The sequence below is a fragment of the Pituophis catenifer genome, unplaced genomic scaffold (assembly GCF_029215685.1).
Source record: "Pituophis catenifer annectens isolate HBS135680 unplaced genomic scaffold, rPitCat1.0.hap2 SCAF_1, whole genome shotgun sequence".
NCBI classification, from domain to species: domain Eukaryota; kingdom Metazoa; phylum Chordata; class Lepidosauria; order Squamata; family Colubridae; genus Pituophis; species Pituophis catenifer.
Genome location: NW_027256881.1, coordinates 79,769,219 through 79,790,870, shown reverse-complemented (window position 1 = coordinate 79,790,870; position 21,652 = coordinate 79,769,219). Strand labels below are relative to the sequence as shown.

The 21,652-nt window shown below is 38.7% G+C and overlaps 1 protein-coding gene across 1 annotated transcript in view; it reads left to right on the top strand.

Annotated features, from left to right (window-relative positions):
* TIAM2 (TIAM Rac1 associated GEF 2) overlaps positions 1-21,652 on the top strand; it is an 88,714-nt gene that overhangs the window by 60,451 nt on the left and 6,611 nt on the right. Inside the window, exons 15-21 of the mRNA XM_070932636.1 lie at positions 7,702-7,875; positions 8,877-8,945; positions 9,338-9,463; positions 11,822-11,930; positions 15,123-15,302; positions 18,679-18,797; positions 19,572-19,680. Coding sequence (XP_070788737.1) covers positions 7,702-7,875; positions 8,877-8,945; positions 9,338-9,463; positions 11,822-11,930; positions 15,123-15,302; positions 18,679-18,797; positions 19,572-19,680 — 886 coding nt within the window. The remainder of the gene's footprint in view (positions 1-7,701; positions 7,876-8,876; positions 8,946-9,337; positions 9,464-11,821; positions 11,931-15,122; positions 15,303-18,678; positions 18,798-19,571; positions 19,681-21,652) is intronic.

The following is a 21,652-nucleotide window of genomic DNA, read 5'->3' as shown; positions in this document are numbered from 1 at the left end:
AAATTTAATCACACAGAAAAATGTTGAACTGTCTTTCCATTTTGTTGATCAAAGACCAGTTTATAAGCAGAGAATAAACATATCATAAACCCAAACCGGATGGCACAGTTTATCCATTATAGAAAAGTAGCATTCCTTCCAATCCCCCAATTTATTAATTTAAAAAAAAATTATCTATTTAGCTATTAGTACTCTTGTTAGCTCATGAAGATGTTTTTAAAACATACAGTTTATTCAAATTGGAATTAACCCAGATTGTAAATTTAGTTTGCAAAAAGGGATCCAAATAATATTTCTCTATCCCAATATCTTCCAAATGTGGAAAAATCTGAGAACATTGCAGAATCATAACTAGAAGTGGATCCCAGCCCCTGCCATGATATCAAAGATTTACATCGTTGTTTTTAAAACATCATATCATAGGTTTGGGATGGTTACCTGGCTTGCAGAGAGAAGCAAAGCCAAAATATTTGCCTGGTTATAAAACTGGAAGTCAGGAAAGTTAACCCCACCTTACTCCAATTTTATGAAGGACTTCTTGATAAAGAAAATCCTGGTTCCTGTCCTTCTGTCAACGGAATCTTTACCCAGCCTTTAAATCCATACAAGCCTTTTTAAAGGTAATCCCACTCTTCTTCCTGACAGCATTTCATTTTTTTTAATTAAAATGAAAAGAACAAATAGTGCTGGCTTTTAGAAATGTTAGTGTTAATTGCTCAGTTACATAAGCGCATATTTTTTTACTTCTAATTAATCCATGATGCCATATTAAACATTTACACATATACAGTTGAACTATTATATAATAAAAGGTTTTCAGAGACAATACGCTGATTTCCCATGTTTTTAATGTACTTTCTATCTTAGCCCAAATATCTCTTCCCTAGTTAATCACTTTTGGTTCAGATATTAAATATATATTTTAGGGTTTTTTTTTTTCCTCCAGTCTTCCATTTATTACACTCATAATGATCTTCATATCTGACTTTCTCTTCAACACAGCGTATACTTTTTGAAGCTGTTGGAATTCCTATTCCTGAACATTTCAGGGTTTGTCAAATCAACTACTTCATTGTTCAGTCATTTATGAGTATCAATTTTTTATAGTGCGGTGCCCTTACAGGCGATTAGGGCACTTTTGGCTGACCAACCGCACTCAACGTGTAGTCCTCAATGGAACTGCATCTACATGGAAGGAAGTATGCAGTAGGGTACCCCAAGGCTCTGTTTTAGGCCCAGTATTCTTCAACATCTTCATCAATGATTTGGATGAGGGGATAGATGGGGAACTCATCAAATTTGAGATGACAGCAAGCTAGCAGGAATAGCCAAGATTCCAGAAGATAGGCTTAAAATACAGAAGGATCTTGACAGACTTGAACATTGGGCACTATCTAACAAAATGAAATTCAATGGTGAAAAAAGTAAGGTTCTACATTTAGGCAAGGAAAACAAAATGCACAGGTACAGTATATGTGGTACCTTGCTCAATAGTAGTAACTGTGAGAGGGATCTTGAAGTCCTAGTAGACAACCATTTAAATATGAGCCGGCAGTGTGCAGCAGCTGCCAAAAAAGCCAACACAGTTCTAGGCTGCATAAACAGAGGGATAGAATCAAGATCATGTGAAGGGTTAATACCACTTTATAATGCCTTGGTAAGGCCACACTTGGAATACTGCATCCAGTTTTGGTTGCCACCATGTAAAAAAGATGTGGAGATTCTAGAAAGAGAGAAGACCAACAAAGATGATTAGGGGACTGGAGGCTAAAACATATGAAGAACGGTTGCAGGAACTGGGTATGTCTAGTTTAATGAAAAGAAGGACTAGGGGAGACATGATAGCAGTGTTCCAATATCTCAGGGGCTGCCACAAAGAAGAGGGAGTCAAGCTATTCTCCAAAGTACCTGAGAGCAGGACAAGAAGCAATGGGTGGAAATTAATAGAAACAACCTAGAACTAAGGAGAAATTTCCTGACAGAACAGTTTATCAGTGGAACAACTTGCCTCCAGAAGTTGTGAATGCTCCAACATTAAAAAATGAAGTTTTTAAGAAGATATTGGATAACCATTTGTCAGAAGTGGTGTGGGGTTTCCTGTTTAGGCAGAGAGTTGGACAAGAAGACCTCCAAGGTCTCTTCCAGCTCTGTTATTCTGTTCTGTTCGTTTTTCCAATCCAGTGCCTGCATATAGATTGGGTGAGATTATAACTTCTGTAAACCTCAGGGAGCATGACTCTGGGAGTATGCACACAGTATTTTGGAGGGATATGACGAGAAGTATCACTTCCTATTTTTCTCTTTGATGAGAATGTAACCACTCCAAAGGAGTTGACTTTGTAACCTACATATGACTCCGTAAGCATTTGCAAGATCACTGCATTTAAAGCTTCCCAAAGGCTTTATGGAAATCCATGCAGACAGGCTGGATTCTCATAGTGGTTTATCACAATGTCTATTAGTTGATTTTGGTGTTGGCCTAGTCATTATATTATGGCATTTGTGACTATTCATTCATATTCATGATTCCATAATCTATGGCTTGGCTCTTTAAGTTAAGGATTGTGTTGGCTGGAGTCAGAAATAATAAATCTCCATGTGATTGCTGTAATCTTGGAAATGTTTGTTGACCACAATGGGAAGCATGATGTTGGTTTATCATGGTTTTTAGTACAAATCACAGTGATGAAGAAATGATAAAACATGCTAGGATATCACAAGACAAATCTTGGCATTTTATGTCTATGCAAAGTCAGATGCAAATATGTAAGGCGTAGGATTTGCCTCTCTTTTCTCCCCTGCAGATGCTTAGGTAGATTATGTTCGAAGTTAAAACTGCGCTATGTGAAATATTCTTTTTTTGGAGATTGGAATAGCCCCAACCTGTTAGCCTTCTGTAATGCTTTTAAGGGCTGGCTATGCTCCTGAAACTGGGGCAATACATGCACCAAGGATCCCACCTCCTGGTATATTGTTAACAGGCCAGATGTCTTGATCTGTGTGTACTCAAATTAGATGTTTTAATATTTTTATTGTGTTAATGACTTTTACTGTTTTTATTGTTTTAAAATGTTTTTAAGACTTTAATTGTAATATATGTTTTTGATTTGTGGGCTGCCAGAATCATTTGCTGAGATGGACGACTATAGAAATCAAATAAACAAACATAAATCACACTTATGAACCATTAGAAGTTAAACCAAGACCTCGGTTATCACAATTAATTATTACACATTTAATTTGCATAGCACATTTCAAGCTATTTATCTTGGGTCTAATTGATGAGAATTCTTCTTGATTAACACAACCGGTATTTTTCCACTAATTTTACAAATGTGGGAAATTACAGGAGCAGATATGATAGTTGAAATATTTAAAACAAATGGTTAACCATGCTTTGATTTTGCTAATTGAGAGTTTGTGCCAGCTGCCATATGGCCATCTTGCAATTCATGAAGTCGTTAAATCTGTTGAATTCCATTTTTCCTCCAATGTGGAACCAGAAATAAGGAGGAAAGTATTGTTGACTTGAGAGCTAAGCAGCCTTTTTCAGTCATGGTGTAATGGTGTGGGAGTCTTTTTTTAAGGTCTCTTGAGAGAGCTATATATCTTGCATTCCTTTTTCTTTTTTAGTGTACCAAACGGAAATAAGGAGGCGGGTTGCTTTAATTAAGGATTGTTGAAGAATTCCGTACACAAGTTGTATATGAATGCCAACTAATTTATTCGAATACTTTTTTGTATTTGGAGATGTCTTTGGATCGTTTTTCACATGCATGGACTTCTTGTTACTACACATTTGGTAATTCATAGCAGAATCTGTGAACTGACTTCTTGAAAACACCCTGCTTCTATTCTACCCTCATGGAAATCTCTGGTTTTGAAGAATTATCATGTTGTTACTGTAAATCAGTCTACAGTAACTTACAGCAAAGAAGCAGGATGTTTATTTTCTTGTTACTGCTTACCCTGCCCTTGAAGATTGTCTTTTGCCTAGTTTAAGAGTTAAACCGCCCTAGATAGAAAAGTTTCAGCAATTAAAACACAATCATGTTTCTATGCTATTTATGCTGCCTGGATTGTCAACTGTTCATTTGGATTGAGATTATTTTATACAGCACCTAAGAGAAGATTTAGAGTTATATGTTTTATATAAATAATGCCATGCATTTGTTCCTTCATCACTTAATGTAGTGTTTAGAGTCACATCTCCAACTGTGGAGTTATTTCCTCAAACTGATTTTCAACAGATGTGTTGGATATACTCCCTTAATTCCTCGCTGAAAAGTCTAATACATGTGAAGGGCAGGAGGTTCAGAAAGAAAGACTTCTCTAAAAATTTCTAAACATCTCTCTATTTATCTACTATTTTAAGAATAATTTTGTACAGAGATCTTTGGACAAAAATCAGCAAAATATAAGGGAACACCCTTTCCAGCATGAACCTGTTATCAGTTTGGATACAATTTTCTACTGATGCAATTACAACTAGGATATTCAAATAAAGGTCATGTACAATTTTATAAATAGGGTACTGAAATGTGTAAAACGCCTGGCATTCTGCTTTCTGGAGTGGTGTCATTTTTAAAAAAATACAATACGCTTTAGCATTCAAATCACTTAGTGTGTCAGTGTCATTGAAAATTGCTTTGGGTCTTCAGGGCACCAAGTGCTTTATGTAATGTTACCTGATCTGATGGCTTTGTTTGTACTATTATTTTAACAAGGTTTCTTAGTTGGAAACCTTGCTGAGGGATTAGATATATAAAAGTAATTGCTGTCTTGCAATATTTCCATTCCTATTTAGGGGCTTCTCCTGGAGATGATAAAAAATAACATTGATTGGTTGGGCTTGGTTTTCACAGTGCTCTTTATGTGCACTGCTTAATCTCTAAAGACTCCTGGTGATTATTTAAAAAAAAAAAAAGTTAAGGCATACCTGTGAAGCGATGGACCTATCAGCCTGCTTAGTATAACCTGTAAGCTTTACGCAAGGGATCTCCATAGGAAGACATCGAAAAGTAGGTTAGATTTAGGATTAGTTATTTTACAGTTGAGTAGTGCCTAATTTTAGAACATCTAGCTGAGAACTATACCTTGAAGTACCCTTTATGTTGCTTTCATCAATTTCAAATCACCCTTTCAATTTCAAGGGATAGCTTATGGAGAAAGTAGGGCATTCTTTATTCAGGGAATAATATTATTCAGAGAATAAAATCCAGCTTCTACATGAAAGTACTTATCTGAGAATTCAATGTACAATGCATAGTTTATTCAAAGCAAGGGATGAAGCAGGGCTACATATTAATTCCCTTCCTGTTTAAATTCTGCGTTAATTTGTTAGTCCAGTTGTTCTTTGACCCCAGTTTTATCCTTCCAATGGTCAACAGATAAGCTCTGAGAAGAGCCCTTAGGGTCAGTTGTTGTAAGACAAAAATCATGGTTTTCCATAAATGTTTAACAAAACATAGTTGTGTATTGGTGAACATAAAATAAGGTAGATTAAGATGTATAGCTATTGGATGTTGTTTTCCAGTCTTCAGGCTCCTGGAGGCCTCAGACTGTGTGTATTACAAAATCTGTTAGAGATCTGAGTCTGCAATTCCCAACCTTTTCTTCTCAAACAGAAATTTGTACACTTGCTCTCTGATTAAGGCCTCCTAAAGTAAGGCAATTGTCAAGCTATTATATGGTGCATTTCCAAGAACTTCTCCGTCCTGGAGACAATTCAGGCTGCTATCTTTGGGATCTGTCATTCTGTTCCCAGTGTTTGGAGGCAAGATCTATTTCAGTAGCAGCCCATATGTGAAAAAGCAAAATCATTTACTGGCTTAAACTGACATACTGCCACGAGGGCTCAAACCCCTTTGATTCTACTGGGTAATTTTTACTTAAATTGGAAGAAGACTTTGGAGTCACATCACGCTACCATGTCTGCCTTCAAAGAAAGCAAAACCAGAGGTTTTCAGCTTTGGGAAAAAGAACAAAGCTAGAAGCCTCTGCCATTTTCTTCCAGGGGGAAACATTGTGTAGCAAAATTCAAAGTCAAAGTAAGAAGAGGAATATACAGAGAGGAGGGTACATATGTGAACAGTTATAAACTTGAGTCTGTGAATCCACAAGGGATCACTGCAGTAATTACCCAATTGGGTGTTTTGAGTACTTAAGAGATTGTTCTTACCAGTGTCTTCGGTGATAGCATCTAGTTATATCATGCTTTCTATTGGACTTTTTTATTCTATTGCTTTTCAGAGCACTACAGTAATGAGTATCACTTTATAAATGGGATGCCTTTAGCTTTAGCGTTTATTAAATCCTAAATCCTTCCCCATTCTGCATTATGGAGCCGTTTGGCAAAAATCTCACTCATGTTACATTATGAATGTAAAATGAAAGATGGCTTTTAATTAGAAAATCTGTCCCACTGTTATTGGTTTTAGTTTAATAATTTTAAAGAGGTAGATGATTGTCTGTAGTTTCCCATTAAGGTGACAATTACCTATTTGCTACATTGAATGAGGCATGGGTTTTCTAAGAATTTGTCTGGTTTTATATTGACCCTTTGTATCAAAGGTGCTTCCCCCCCCTCCTTTCTAGTAATAGATTAGTCCAAAGGCCTATTCAAACAGTACTGTTCCTGCAAAACTGCCAAACCAATGGCTTCTTACTTTAATGTCTCAACTGGTAGCCAAGGACATTTTATTCTGAATCAACTGCCAGAAATTCAAATAAAAAAACTGAGCCATTGATGCTAAGGCAGGATAGAATCTGCAGTCTTTCAGAAATAACTTTTCATTATAAGTATTCTTAAAATAAATTAATGAGTCACTAAACAAAACAAGCTACCATCTTCAATACTGTTATCTCTCTCTCTCTCTCTCTCTCTCTCTCTCTCTCTCTCTCTCTCTCTCTCTCTCCCCCTCCCTCCCTCCCTCCCCTCTAATGTATGTACATATAAAGTGTGTATATGTATAAAATATGTATATATGGTTGTATATGTCTATACATTTATGTATAGACCCAGTTTGGTGTAATGGTTAAGGCATCAGGTTGGAAACTGGGAAGCTGGGAGTCCCACCTTAGCCACAAAACAATTTGGGTGTCCTTGGGCCAGTTACTTTCTCTCAGCCCTAGGAAGGAGGCAATGGCAACCCACTTCTGAAAAACCTTGTGAAGAAAAACTGCAGAGACTTGTCCAGGCTGTTTTCAAGAATTGAATGCACTTGAATGGAAGAAAAGAACAGGCATATATGTATCTATTTCTTTGGAATGATGATCTTAGATAACAAATCTAAGAGCCTTGGTAGTACAGTGGTCTAAGGCACCCTGTTATTAAGCTGGTTATTAAGACCAGCTGCCTGCAATTACTGCAAGTTCGAATCTCGCCAAGGCTCAAGGTTGACTCAGCCATCCATCCTTTCTAAGGTAGGTAAATTGAGGAGCCAGTTGTGGGGGCAATAAGCTGACTTTGTATAAATATACAAAAGGATGAAGGCTATTGCTGAGCACATTGTAAGCCGCTCTGAGTCTCCGGAGAAGGGCGGCATATAAATCAAATAAAAAAAAAATCAGAATATATGTACTATTATAGATTTCAGCTGCGATCCTAGCCATTGTCTGCAAATCTATCCATAACTAAACCATCACAGAGAAGCCAATTGTAAGAAAAATACAATAAACTATGCTCTTTTCAACCTGCAGAGCACTAGAGATATCACAACATTGTGTCCACATTTCCATGAAACTCAGGTGAATGGGATGGAAGGATTAAAAGATATTTCCCTTCTAAAGCCATTGGCAAGACAACTTACTGATGCAGACAGACTCCGAAAAGTCATCCAAGAACTTGTAGACACAGAGAAATCTTACGTAAAGGTATTAGGCATGCTTTACTGTTCCTTTGTCTCTGTTAATCTTCCTCCCTTATTTTTGTGATTGCTTTCTGTATATCAGCAGCATTTTGAGAAAAGAAAATAGTAGCCAGAAGTGCATTTCCATAATGTTATACAACCCTCTATCAAATGTATTGCTTAGCGATGATAGAAGTTACAGTTCTACAAATTCAGAGGGCACCAAACCGAGGAAGCATGAATTACATACGGGTGGTCCTCAATTTACAATTATTCATTTAGTGACCGTTCCAAGTTACAACGGCATCAAAAAAAGTGACTTATGACTGCTTTTCACACTTACAATCATTGCAGCATTCCTTGTGATCACATGGTCAGAATTTGGATGCTTGGCAACTGACTCATATTTATGACAGTTGCAGTTTCCTGGGGTTATGTGATCCACCTTCTGACAATCAAAGTAAACGAGGAAGCCAGATTCACTTAACAAACTTGTTACTAATTTAACCATTGCAGTGATTCACTTAACAACTGTAGCAAGAAAGGTTGTAAAATGGGGACAAAACTCACTTAATAACTGTCATGCTTAGCAACAGAGATTTTAGATTCAATTATGGTCATAAGTTGAGGACTATCTGTACAAACAAGATTTGAGGGAGAGATTGAGAGCAGAAGATGTAGCATAATGAAAGAGGAGAAGAAATCACCAGATCTTATCTAGCCACATTCTTAGCTTTGGTCTCTTGTTAAGGACTTCTAAGAAATTTCCCTTCTGGGAATGCTGCCTAATATCATACATATACACATAGATAAATGCATAACTATTTTATAATATGCTCATTGTTTTGACAGTTAAAACAGCATATAATAATTAAATACACAAAAATAGGTTTTTTCCCTAGAAGTGTTACAGCGACCTAAATAAAAAAGCATTATCTCATAACAATTACCTTGTACCATCACATGTTAAGAAGAGGGTTGCTTTTAAAAATATGTAAATCTAAATAATGTTTAATATTCCCCTAGGATCTGAGCTGCCTCTTTCAATTATACTTGGAACCTCTTCAGAATGAGACTTTCCTTACTCAAGACGAGGTGAGATATTTCCGTGGTTATTTTAACTGCTCTCTAATCTTATGGAGGTTATGAGCATTTCAACTGTATCAGACATTTTAAGAGCATTTTCTTTTCTTTTCTTTTTTTCTTTTTTTTCTTTTCTTTTCTTTTCTTTTCTTTTCTTTTCTTTTCTTCTCTCTTTTCTTTTCTTTTCTTTTGCATTAGTTATTCCTTTATGATCAAAGTTGACCAACTTCCCTAACAAAAGTGTTTCTAAGAAGTCTTTAGTTTCAGAAATTATCTTGTTCCTCTGTATTTATTAATGTCGTGTACCACTTTGTTTATCTCTAGCTTAACACAATTAAACATTAGGTATTCTTTTCTTGGGAGTTTTATCTTCTCAATGTTTATTTTTCTTCACTTCCCCACAGATGGAGTCTTTATTTGGCAGCTTGCCAGAGATGCTGGATTTCCAGAAGGTATTTTTAGAGACCCTTGAAGATGGAATTTCTTCCTGCTGTGATTTCAGCACACTTGAAACCCCTTCTCAGTTTCGGGTAAATACAATTTATTACGTTTTGGAATATGATAAGTATTCCCTTTGATTTCCTTTTTTTCCCCAGTTATAATTTTTTATGCATAAAAACTAAAAATCACTTATGTTCTATAGGAAGATTCCCCCCACCCCTTACGGAATAAATTTTGAAATACCTTTTCCAAGGCCCTGCTGAGGTCAGGTGAATAGTTTGAGAATCCCAGAAGTGACTAGCTGAGTCAATTAGTTTGTACAATCACACTATAGCAGCATGAGTGAGAAGGAGCTTATATCAAATAAATGAATCCCTGTGTCTGTCTCTAATATTTTAGAGACTTCTGTCCCTAAAGCCCCTTATATTTCACAGAAACATCTCCAGGTCTTTTCTTGCGGGGGGTTGGGGAGGGGGGAATGAAGGAAAATCAAGGAAATTTAAAGTCTATGGTAACACATTTAGCAACCATTTGCAGTTACTAAGATAATGAAGGGGAAAAAAAACCACTTGAGGACAAATCCTTGCATTTAGTACCTGTGCAGGTCTGTAAAGCAAGGTAAGATCATAAGCATACTTAGCTTAATTACTGAATTGTTGGCCTCAGTTGTGGTTGCTAAACAAGTCTTCTTGTTGTCACTATGGAAGTTTCTAAATTACTTTCAGATCCATAAATCAGAGTGCATGTGCACATTGCACATCAAATCTAAACTGTTGTGGTATTCTGGATGAATCCTAATAATTTTACTAGGACGATTTACTTTGCTCTGTAACCACTATCATGTCTACTATTTATATCTGAACCTCGACTGATAAACTATTTTAAATTTGTGATCTCTTGCTAAACTTTCCTGCTGGATAGGATTCATTTCTGTCATTCCTATTGCTCTCTTTCTTTCTTGCATTTATCACAAGAGTTTTGTGTAGTTAATTGTTAAAAGCGTGAATAGTAAGATGATACAATTTAAAATAATTGTTTATGATTTCTAGAATAATAAAATAACTTTATTCAGAATATTCTCTGTCACTTTTTTAATGCATTTAACTTCACACCAGTTCTTTTTTTCCGGTCCATGACAAGTTTTGCCATCTGTTTTCATAGCTTCTTTCTTAATCTAATTCTAGCAATGAATTGAGCACCTGTGGTAAACAAGCATTGCATTCAAGAGAAGAAATTCTCATCATAGAAGGGCATAATTGAAATGATTCATGTTTTCAGTGAATCACTTTCCATCACATTTGTTGGCTTTAGTTCATGCAAATCTTCCATTCATTATCTAATTTGTTCTGTTGATTTGTGTTTGTTACATATCACTGACTTGAAACCACCAGAAAGACAAGATATATTCATACTCATAAATAGCAAAGGCAATTATATAATAACACATGTTACAATCAATCAGGATTACAAAAGTTTTTTATGAAAAACTCTTCAGGAATGCAAAACAGGGCAAAGGTAGAAATAAAGTATAAAATAGAGGAAAACTATGTATAATCATAATGCTTCTTTATTTCAATGGCTTTCATATAGTTTTCTGTTTACTGTTACTCGGCTGTCAGGGTCCAAAAACTAAGAAAGAAATATTGGAACTGTTTTAAACAGTTTTCTTTATTTATTTTTCTCACATATAGACAGAAATCTCGCCTAACAAAAGCAGACTATTATAGTATAGGTAACCCTTTGACTTACAACAGTTCATTTAGTGATCATTCAAAGTTACAAAGGCGCTGAAAAAGTGACTTATGACCGTTTTTCACACTAACGACGATTGCTACATCCCCATGGTCACACGATCAAAATTCAGGCCCATGGCAACTGACTCATATTTATGACGGTTGCTGTGTCCTGAGGTTGTGCGATCATCTTTTGATCAACTTTCTGAAAAGCAAACTCAATGGGGAAGCCAGACTCACTTAAAACTGTGTTACAAACTTTAACATCTGCAGGGATTCACTTGACAATTGTGGCAGGAAGGTCATAAAATGGAGCAAAATTCTCTTAACAATTGTCTCGCTTACAAGAGAAATTTTGGGCTCAGTTGTGGTCGTAGATTGAGGACCACCTGTATAAAACATACACACTGGGAACTACTAGGGGGGAACTGTCTTCACTCTCTTTCTCCTACACAAGCGTACCAAAACTGCTCTATGTTTTGCGCCTCTGGAAATCACTCTTTCCCTCCTGAAGATCTGGACAAATTCCATCGCCTTGGTTTTGAATGGTTTCTTGCATTGTTTGTCATGGTTGCTCTGCACATTGAAAATTGAGTATTATGAAATAAATGAATGGCTCCTTTGAAGAGTATAGTTAGTCTTTGCTTAATCACAAGATAAAGGAAAAGGGTAATGGGCATCCCTAAAATAAGTTTCTCACCTTCTTTGTTTCAGAAACTGCTCTTCTCTTTGGGAGGCTCCTTCCTCTATTATGCTGATCACTTCAAATTATACAGTGGGTTCTGTGCAAACCACATCAAGGTCCAGAAAGTTCTGGAAAGAGGTAATTATCTCCTTGAGGTAAACTAAGCATATGATAGAAATGAGGCAAAATAATGTTGTTGTTTTTAAAAATGTGTGTATTAAAAGCATTTCTTAAACCTTGCAATTGGTCTTCTGGTAATGCGAAAAGGTTTGAAAACTGCATCTGTTTTTGTCACTTCTAAGTACAACACTTAGGACTACCTGTGTTTGTCCATCTTCTTATGGAATTTCTGCTGTGTGTGTGCGCGTGTGTATGTTTTATTATTATTATTATTTATTGAATTTGTATACCGCCCTACTCCCAAAGGACTCAGGGCGGTGAACAGCCAAATAAAATACATATAATACAAATGTTAAAAAAACCATTAAAATGCAATTAAATAATTGGCCCAGAAAACGAAATTTAAAACACTCCAAATTCATAAGACAAATTTAAAATTGAAGAATTTTAAAAATTTTAAAAAAGTTTAAAAGAGACGTTAGGCCAGGCCGGCCTGCTGGAAAAGAAATGTTTTGATGGCACGGCGGAAAGCGCGCAGGTCCGGGATCCTCCGTATCTCTGGGGGGAGCTCGTTCCAGATGGTGGGTGCCCCCACAGAGAAGGCTCTCCCCCTGGGGGCCGCCAGTCGACATTATTTGGCCGACAGCACCCTGAGGAGCCCCTCTCTATGGGAGCGTACTGGTCGGTGAGAGGCTACTGGTGGCAGAAGGCGGTCTCGTAATTACCTCGCTCCTAAGCCATGGAGCGCTCTAAAGGTGGTAACCAAAACCTTGAAGTGCACCCGGAAGACCACCGGGAGCCAGTGCAGCTCGTGCAGGAGGGGGGTCACATGGGAGCGCCCCGTCGCTCCCATAACTACCCGGACGGCCGCATTCTGGACCAGCTGGAGCCTCCGGGTGCTCCTCAAGGGGAGCCCCATGTAGAGAGCATTGCAGTAGTCCAGGTGGGAAGTGACGAGGGCATGAGTGACCATATTTAACGAGTCCCGATCCAGAAAGGGACACAACTGGTGAATCAGGCGAACCTGATAAAACGCCCTCCCGGCCACAGCCATCAGGTGCTCTTCTAAAGACAACTGTGAGTCCAGGAGGACCCCCAAGTTGCGAGCCCTCTCCGTGGGGGCCAATGACTCACCCCCAATAGTCAGTGATGGCACCAACTGACTATATCGGGATGTCGGAAACCACAGCCACTCGGTCTTGGATGGGTTGAGCCTGAGTCTGTTCCTCCCCATCCAGATCCGTACAAGCCTCCAGGCACCAGGACATCACTTCAAGGGCATCATTGGGGTGGTCCGGGTTTTGGGGTATGCTTATTTATTTTCTTGAAAATAGGATAGATTCAGTGCTAGTTATTAAAACAGGCTTTTTTTAAAGAAAAGAAAAAAAACGCTTATAAGCTTAGACTTAGTATAACTTTATTGTCACTTTGAATGCACACTAATTGGCATACATTAAAATGAAATTTCAAAGGGTCACCACCTCCAGTATACACTACATTAACATGACTAAATAAATAAGTAAGTAAGTGAATGAATGAATGAATGAATACTACATAAATACAAAATTATGCATATACCCACATACATTATAGGACACGGAGAAACAACATAACACAGTAACTATAAATATGACAGCATATGTAACCTGGAACCTTGAAGAAAAAAAATTGCTTTGCCAAAGCTATTGTGAATAAACATGCATTTCCGTAATGTGTTCCCCCTGCAAGAATTGGACAGAATATTTTGTGTGGTTAGAGAAGTTCTTCATTGCTGAGTTATATGTTCTGGAACTAATTGCTGACATTTTTGTATTTTAATTAATGATGATAATTACAGCTTTTACATATGACTAATCATTATGTTTTTAATTAATACAACTGGCCTTGTGTAATGTATTTTTATTTGAAAGGTAAGCATATATATGTGTGTGTGGGTGTGAGGGCGCATAGTATCTCTCTCTCTCTCTCTCTCTCTGTGTGTGTGTGTGTGTATTATACCAATCTGCTTAAGCATCTAGTAGAGCCATATCTACAGCAACCTCAGCTTTTTACTTAAAGCAGCATTTCTTCTGGAGAACAGTTTGTGGTGGAATATAGTAGTCTCTTCTACAGGGGTATTCGGTATTATTCGGTATTATTTTAAGTTTTTCTTCATCAAATCAAATCAAATTAATGGGTTGCAGGCACCCATTAATAGTATGCTCTAATTAAGTCACTAATGCCTTTGGAAAAATAGATATGGTTAAGCCAACAATCTCCCGGCATGCCAGTTCTCCTTTAATTCAGGAACTTAAATGATACATATATTTAATGCCTATATAATATATATGTCTATGTATTATATAGGCATTATTGGAGGTCTCTATGGACAGGCCTTTGCTCAGGTAATACAACTACATTGGTTTCCAAGAGTATGGAACTGTGACTAGTTAACTAATGCAGCTATTCACAACCTTTTGGGGCTGAAATTCCACTATATTCACGTTGGGCAACATGCACTGATTAACTAGAATGCTTTCCTACCTTCCTGCCCCAGTTCAGCAAAATACACTCTACTGTCCTTACTCATATTCTTCCTGTTTCTGGGTAATAGGAGAACATCCAAACTCCAGGGATGGAGCCAACTATCAGTTTTAATTTCTTGGCATTCCTTGGGGAACTTGGGAACATTCCTGGAAATGATATTGGAATCTGGCATTGTGTTTTGATGTTTCTCCCTTATCTCTCTTTTTTAATATAAAAAGTCACAGGGAACGAGGAGCTTGGAGAATATAACAAAAATGTCAGTTGGCATCTTCAAATATTATATTGGATACTTCAGAACTAAATGTTCTTTAATCTGCCAGAAATGAGATCTTGGCAATATATTAAAAAAAATTATAGTGATAATTAAATCATCAGACCCAAGGGAGTTTTTTGATTAATCCTGTTCATTTGGGGAAGTTGATGACAACTTTAATATTTTTTGTGCCAGATTAACATTATTTGTCTTGTTACTTTGGTTGGATACTTTGTCTTAATTTAAATAGTCTGTTGTGTTTTGTGTGGTTTTATTGGATTTTAGGATTATATTAACAACTTTGATCTTATTTTGTTAATTGCCCTAATATTTTTGAATAAAGACCATTTAGAATTTAAATATTGCAACATAGTTGTATATTATTAATAATATCAACTATAACTGTTTTGTTCCATTTTTTTTTCCTTTAGCCAAAACTGATAACACCTTCAAGGCTTTTCTGGATGCACGCAACCCCACGAAACAGCATTCTTCCACCTTGGAGTCTTTTCTTATCAAACCTGTTCAGAGAGTGCTGAAATACCCTTTGCTTTTGAAAGAACTAGTGTCTCTGACTGATGTAGAAAGCGAGGAGCATTATCATCTCACAGGTACTTCCCAGTAACTTAAAAGAGTTTTGGTTTATATTTAAATTAGTATTTGAAAACTGACACATGGATTTAGCACTGAGCTGTCCAAAGGAGAATTTATTATGCAATTTTCTCAGTGTTTGTATTTGAGCTTCACACCCACTAAGAGCCTTGGGTTGCTTTAGACTAATAGCGGCTTGTTGCATTATCCAAATGCTTAATTAAGATTTGAGCCAGATTCAAACATGGCTTATCAATGGAATTATTTTACTAAACAGTACATAAGGATAGTCACTGTTAAAAAAACAAGGCTACTGTCAAATCTCTTTGCAGCCATTCTAGAGAGGGTCAGGCTGTATGTCAAAGGGGAGCCTAGATTTTTCCCAATCAGGAAAATTTAACAATGACTTATTGTGACACCATATTGTAGATCACACAGCACAGTAAGCAGTGATGTGGAGCTCCTTTTTGGTTTTGCTTAATGCAATACACGAGATCATTAATTATGGTTGTGAAGCTGGTTTTTACCCGTTATTATAGTGAAACTAGTCATTAAACTATAGATGGGTTTGGGATAGGGCAGGCATCCTCAAACTACGGCCCGCGGAACAAATGCGGCCTGCCAACGCAATCTATCCGGCCCCCGCGCAGTGGTGATTAAGCCCCACCCCACCCTTCCCAGCTATTGCCCTTTTCTTCAGTCGCCCCAACACGCATTTCCAGCATGTGCTCCTCTGTTCCAAAGTAGGACTGAGTGGGTGGAAGGGAGCAGGGGGAAGGGGGAAAGGTAGGAGGGAAGGAGAATCCCGGCTGGCTTTCCTTTGGCGTGGGGCGGGGGGAAGACCCAATACCCCCTCCATGCCTGCCCACTGCTCTCGCAGTGCCTTGCACAGCAGAGATAGAGAGTGGGAGGGGAGAGACAGATTCGGTCTCTCGCTCCCTGTCTCTGTGTCTTCTCACTCGGAAAGCCCTGCATGCTTTCCTTGGGGCTTTTCGTTACCTGTTTTTCTTTTTTCCTTTTGGAAATCCAGGCTTGCTGAGGAATGAGTGGCAGAGGCTTCCCTCCTTCTCCTCCTCCTCTTGTATGCATCCTCCCAGCCCCACTACAGCTGGCCAGGGGATCATGAGAGCAGGAAGGGGAGGAGGGAAGCCTCCATCGCTCATTCCTCAGCAAGCCCGGATTTCTAAAAGGAAGAAAGAAAAACGGGTAGCGAAAAGCCCCAAGGAAAGTGTGCAGGACTTTCCTGGAGAATAAGAAGAGACACAGAGACAGGGAGTAAGAGAGAGCGAGACACACACACAGAGACACAGAAACACACACAGAGATAGAAACACACACAGAGACAGAGAGACACAGAGGGGGGGAGAAAGAAAGAGAGAAAGAAAGTGAGAGAAAGAAAGAGAGAGAGAGAGAGAAAGATGAGGGAGAGGAGAGAGAGAAAAAAAAAGAGAAAGAGAGAGATGGGAAGGAGGGAGGGAGGGAGAAAGAGATGGGAGGGAGGGAGTGGGAGGCAGAGAGAAAAAGATGAGAGAAAGAGAGATGAGAGGGAGTGTTTAAGACCCCAGAGCCAGGAGAAGGGACAGTAAGAAGCAATGGAATCTTTCTCTTCAAGTCTTCAAAGAATGAACAGATTTGCTTCCTGTTTCAGAGCCAGTGAGTTCATATTATGAGGAAGGGGTTTATATGAGGACTGTGCTAATCACAAAGCCTTTCAGCTTTCAATAAAATAAAAGATGCCACTAAACTCCTTCTGAAATAAGGTGATCCAGTCTATGTCTCACTCAAGATCAGGATTTTTATGGGCTTTGCTGTGGGAGGTTTTATCTCCACTCCCTTCCCAGGTATTTGAATATCTGCAATGATATAATCTTGCCCAGGTTTTTATATGAATAGTTCAGTCCTGAAAATGCTTTTATAGAAGTTGCATTAGCTTTTGGGTCCTTCTGAATATTTTTGCCTTAGATCCTGATGAGAGCAGTTCACCAAAGGTGATTCTGGGTGGCACACAACAGTGAGATAAAACTATATAAAAACTATAGATGTAAAGCATAAAAAACCATACAATAAATTGGCCATCCCCACCCAGTCACATGACCATCTAGCCACGCCCACCAAGCCGGTCTGGCCCCCCCAACAGTCTGAGGAACCATGAATTGGCCCCCTGTTTAAGAAGTTTGAGGACCCCTGGGTTAGGATAAGGATGTGTGTAGATAGGTAGGTCTGAAAAATTCTTGAATAAGTTTGCTCAGAGAAATCACAGGGGAAAATGAGTTAAAAGTTTCAGCCCATTTTGTTCCTGTTTAAGAATGGAAGGGATGAACTTTGCATAGCCATAATTTTCCATTGATCTGGGGATACTTTGACAGCTCAGATTGTAGTCTGGTGAATAATAAGCCTTTTGTTGTATGCTGTCTCTTCTAATGATGATTTATGATTATGACTTATGATGATTTTTTAACCCAGTCAGAGCGAATGAACTTCCCCATGACTTGTGAAATACTTGGGTAGGTTTGGCTGTTCTAGTTATTGTCAGCAATACTTTTTTTTTTGCTAGTGAATGCCTAGGTTTTAATTAATTAGATGCCCTCCCCATCAGAAGTACCATGTTATTAGTTTCATTGTTAACTGGACTTCGGAGATATAGGTTATGGGGCTCAAACCTTCTACTAGGAATTGAACTAATGAACTTATATACTTGGATGATTTTATGCAGTGCTTTAGAAGCTATCTGAGATATGGTGCTAAGCCATTTTTCGGAAGGGATATATAGAGGCTGTTGGAACAGCCCATTTTCCCTTAAGATCCCAGAACGTAAATATTCAGATGTTATAGTATGTCATGTCCCTGTGCATGGGGATTTCTTTATATGACTTCCAACATGGCCACTCTTGCAGGGAGATGGGTGGGTGGATAGAATTCCTGTTTTTACACAGTGTGTCCTATGTGCTCTGAAACCTTAAGGGAAGCTGATAGCTTTTGTGTATCCCTTCCTGCAGACTGTTGACTGCAAGGACCTGGATCTCCTAATGCTAATGCTCTATATATAATCATCCAAGTGTGAGAGTGCATGAGTTCAGTTCCTAGTAGATGTTGAGGGGTGTACAAGTTTGACCTAAATAGAATAAAGTCTGGCTATTTTATCTCTGACAAGTCCCAATAAAGATAATTATTAAGGTGGTGCCTCCTGGTGGTCAAAGTAATCAAAAGCACCACACAGGATTTTATGTAAAAATAGAATTTTTTCTCCCTGCCAAGAAGAAAGGTGAAATCATGTAAAACCCCATACATGAAGGCAAGACATAATGTAACATCTGTACCTCATCGGCCTGAGACCTTAAGGCAGGTAAGTTAGATGTAACTATCTGTTAAATCACAGTCTTGTCTTCAAAACTGCAGAAGCGCTGAAGGCAATGGAAAAGGTGGCCAGTCACATCAATGAAATGCAAAAGATTTACGAGGATTATGGTGCAGTGTTTGACCAACTAGTTGCAGACCAGAGTGGAACTGAGAAAGAGGTAAGGAAGCCCGAATTCTATTTTTAAGTTTTATTCACAAATCAGTCAAACATTGGCCTTAGTTCTGGCAGAACAATAAAACTAAACATGGATTTAGACAGGTATTAGAATCCCCCGCCCCAGTTTAGATTGGGAAGTTCAAAACAATTTCCTGAAAGGAAGGCTATAGCAGGCATTTGTTATTCTGTCAAGAAAATTGTTTGGATTGTTATCAGAGCCAGGCTTGATTTGAGAGCAATTTACTCTTTACTCTTTACTCTTAACAAGGAAAAAAAAAAAAGACAGCAACATCTTTCTTCTTTTGCTGATCAATACCTTATGTATTAATGTCTGTTGTTATCTTCTCTGTCATGTAAGCTATTTTACACAGTACCATTAAAATATACAAATAGGTCACATCCTAGCTTTTAATTGGTGCTTATGATGTGCAGATCACTTGTTCTGAAGGCAAATTATTTAAACTAGTCCTGTCTGTACATATATTCTCCTAGTAGTAAATCTCACTGCACTCAATATGATTTTGGGTTGCTGCAGTAACTGGAGTCCAAGACATGTTAAAAAGAATGCCTCTTCAAAGTTTGCTGCCTTAAAAAGGAGGATTGTATTATGAGATACCTGTCACTATCATGTCTTTCACTGCTGACATTTTTTGAAACCATTGGAATGGTGAATTTACGTTTTTCTAAAATCAGTGGGTATTTTGCAGTGAACTTTTGATATAATGTTGATTGTCCTCTATTGAGGAAATTGTCTTTCATCTTCCTTCTTTTTTAGGTCACAGAACTTTCCATGGGAGAACTTCTTTTGCACTCTACTGTTTCATGGCTGAACCCATTCACATTGTTGGGCAAAACAAGAAAAGAGTTGGAGCTCACAGTGTTTGGTGAGTGATCAATATGAATTTTATTAAAAACAACCTCCCCCCTCCCTGCAAAAATTTGAAACTTAAGCTGATTTAGGAGCTATGCTTAGGATAGACTTAACACAGCCAGACACTAATCAGATTTGCATTGGTGATTCTGAGAATTCTTATCCCACCAGAAAATTAAAGCATTGCCATTTTGGGGAACATTAGACCTGGTCCAATGCCTGCTGTCTAGTATCCCTCTAGATTTTGCTTTAGGAAAGTACCATAGGGATTCATAATAACACTAACTTTTTCCCATTGGCCAGAAAGGCAGCAGTAGACATGGTTTAATCACTGTGGCAGTCAGGATTTGGAAGGTGGGCTGAGTGCCCTTAGACTTTGAAGATTAGTTCAGTAATGGAAGGGATTTATTTTCAGCTGCTGTGTTTCTAAAATTATTTATTTATTATTTATTTATTATTGCGATTTATGTGCCGCCTTTCTCCCAAGGGACTCAAGGCGGCTTACAAAATGACAATTTCTGATACAAATCACAATAAAATAAAATTAAAATCAACACCCCAATTAAAACAGTCTAAAATTATAACAGTGTACATCCAAACGGATCAGTTGAGTTGACGGAAGAGCCATATCTTCAGCTCACGACGGAAGGAAAGGAGGTCGGGGGCTGTCCTGAGCTCGGTGGGCAATCTATTCCAGGGGGTCAGGGTTCCCACAGAGAATGCTCTCCTCCTGTGGGCCGTCAGCCGACATTGTTTGGCCGATGGCACCCTGAGGAGGCCCACTCTGTGAGAGCGCACGGGACGATGGGAGAGCGGCAGGAGATGGTTCTGCAAGTACCCCGGGCCTAAGCCATGAAGGGCTTTATAGGTAAGCACCAGCACCTTGAAACGAATCCGGAACGCCACCAGCAGCCAGTGCAGCTCACGCAGGAGAGGTGTTACATGGGAGTATCGAGAAGCCCCCGTAATTACCCGCGCAGCTGCATTCTGGACTAGCTGGAGCCTCTGGACGCATCCCAAGGGCAGCTCCATGTAGAGGATGTTACAGTAGTCCAACCTAGAGGTAACGAGGGCGTGAGTGACCGTGGCGAGGGCATCCCGGTCTAGAAAAGGGCGCAACTGGCGCACAAGACGCACCTGTGCGAAGGTCCCCCTGGTTATGGCCGTCAGATGATCATCCAAGGACAGCCGAGAATCCAGGAGGACACCCAAGTTGTGGACCCTATCGGAGGGAGTAAGGGTCTCTCCTCCGATCACTAAAGATGGAACCTCCAGATCCCGGGATGCCGGCATCCACAGCCACTCAGTCTTGGAAGGGTTGAGTCTGAGTCTGTTCCTCCCCATCCAAACCCGCACCGCTTCCAGGCAGTGGGACATCACGGAAAGGGCATCCCTGGGGTGATCATTAGGTATGCAAAATGGATTAATTGCTGGGTTTAGGTATTCCAACTGTAGGGCTACCTGGATGGACATAGTTAATTCTGTCTGTGATAGGAACTGCTTGGAGTCAAAATTAATACCCTGGCAATGTGTTATTTCTTTTTGGATATTCTCAAAATGTTATCCTTTGAGCAACCCAGTTAATCATTTCAAGAAACAAGGCTATGTAGATGTTACATATAAGATAAAATCCAAGGATAAGCAAACGGATCTATTCACTCACGTGAATTTTCCTCTCTTTCATGTACTTCTTTGTATCAAATCTGTTTTAGGAGTGTTACAAGATCTCTCAGAGCAGAGTTGGAGGGCAAGAGGTCTTCCTCTCTTGTTCCATTTCATGCCTAAGGGAGAACTAGAATTTGTGGTCTCCCTCCATCTAGTGCTGTAACTGAACTATCATACCAAACTAGGACTGTACTTTCCGTGGCTTTGTAGGACATCCAGAGCCTTTTAGGATGCTATTTCTCAATATTTCCTCGGGCCACTTCAGACCAATGCTTCATAGCAACAGTGGAAATCAACTGACACTTTTGCTGAGTGAAAGA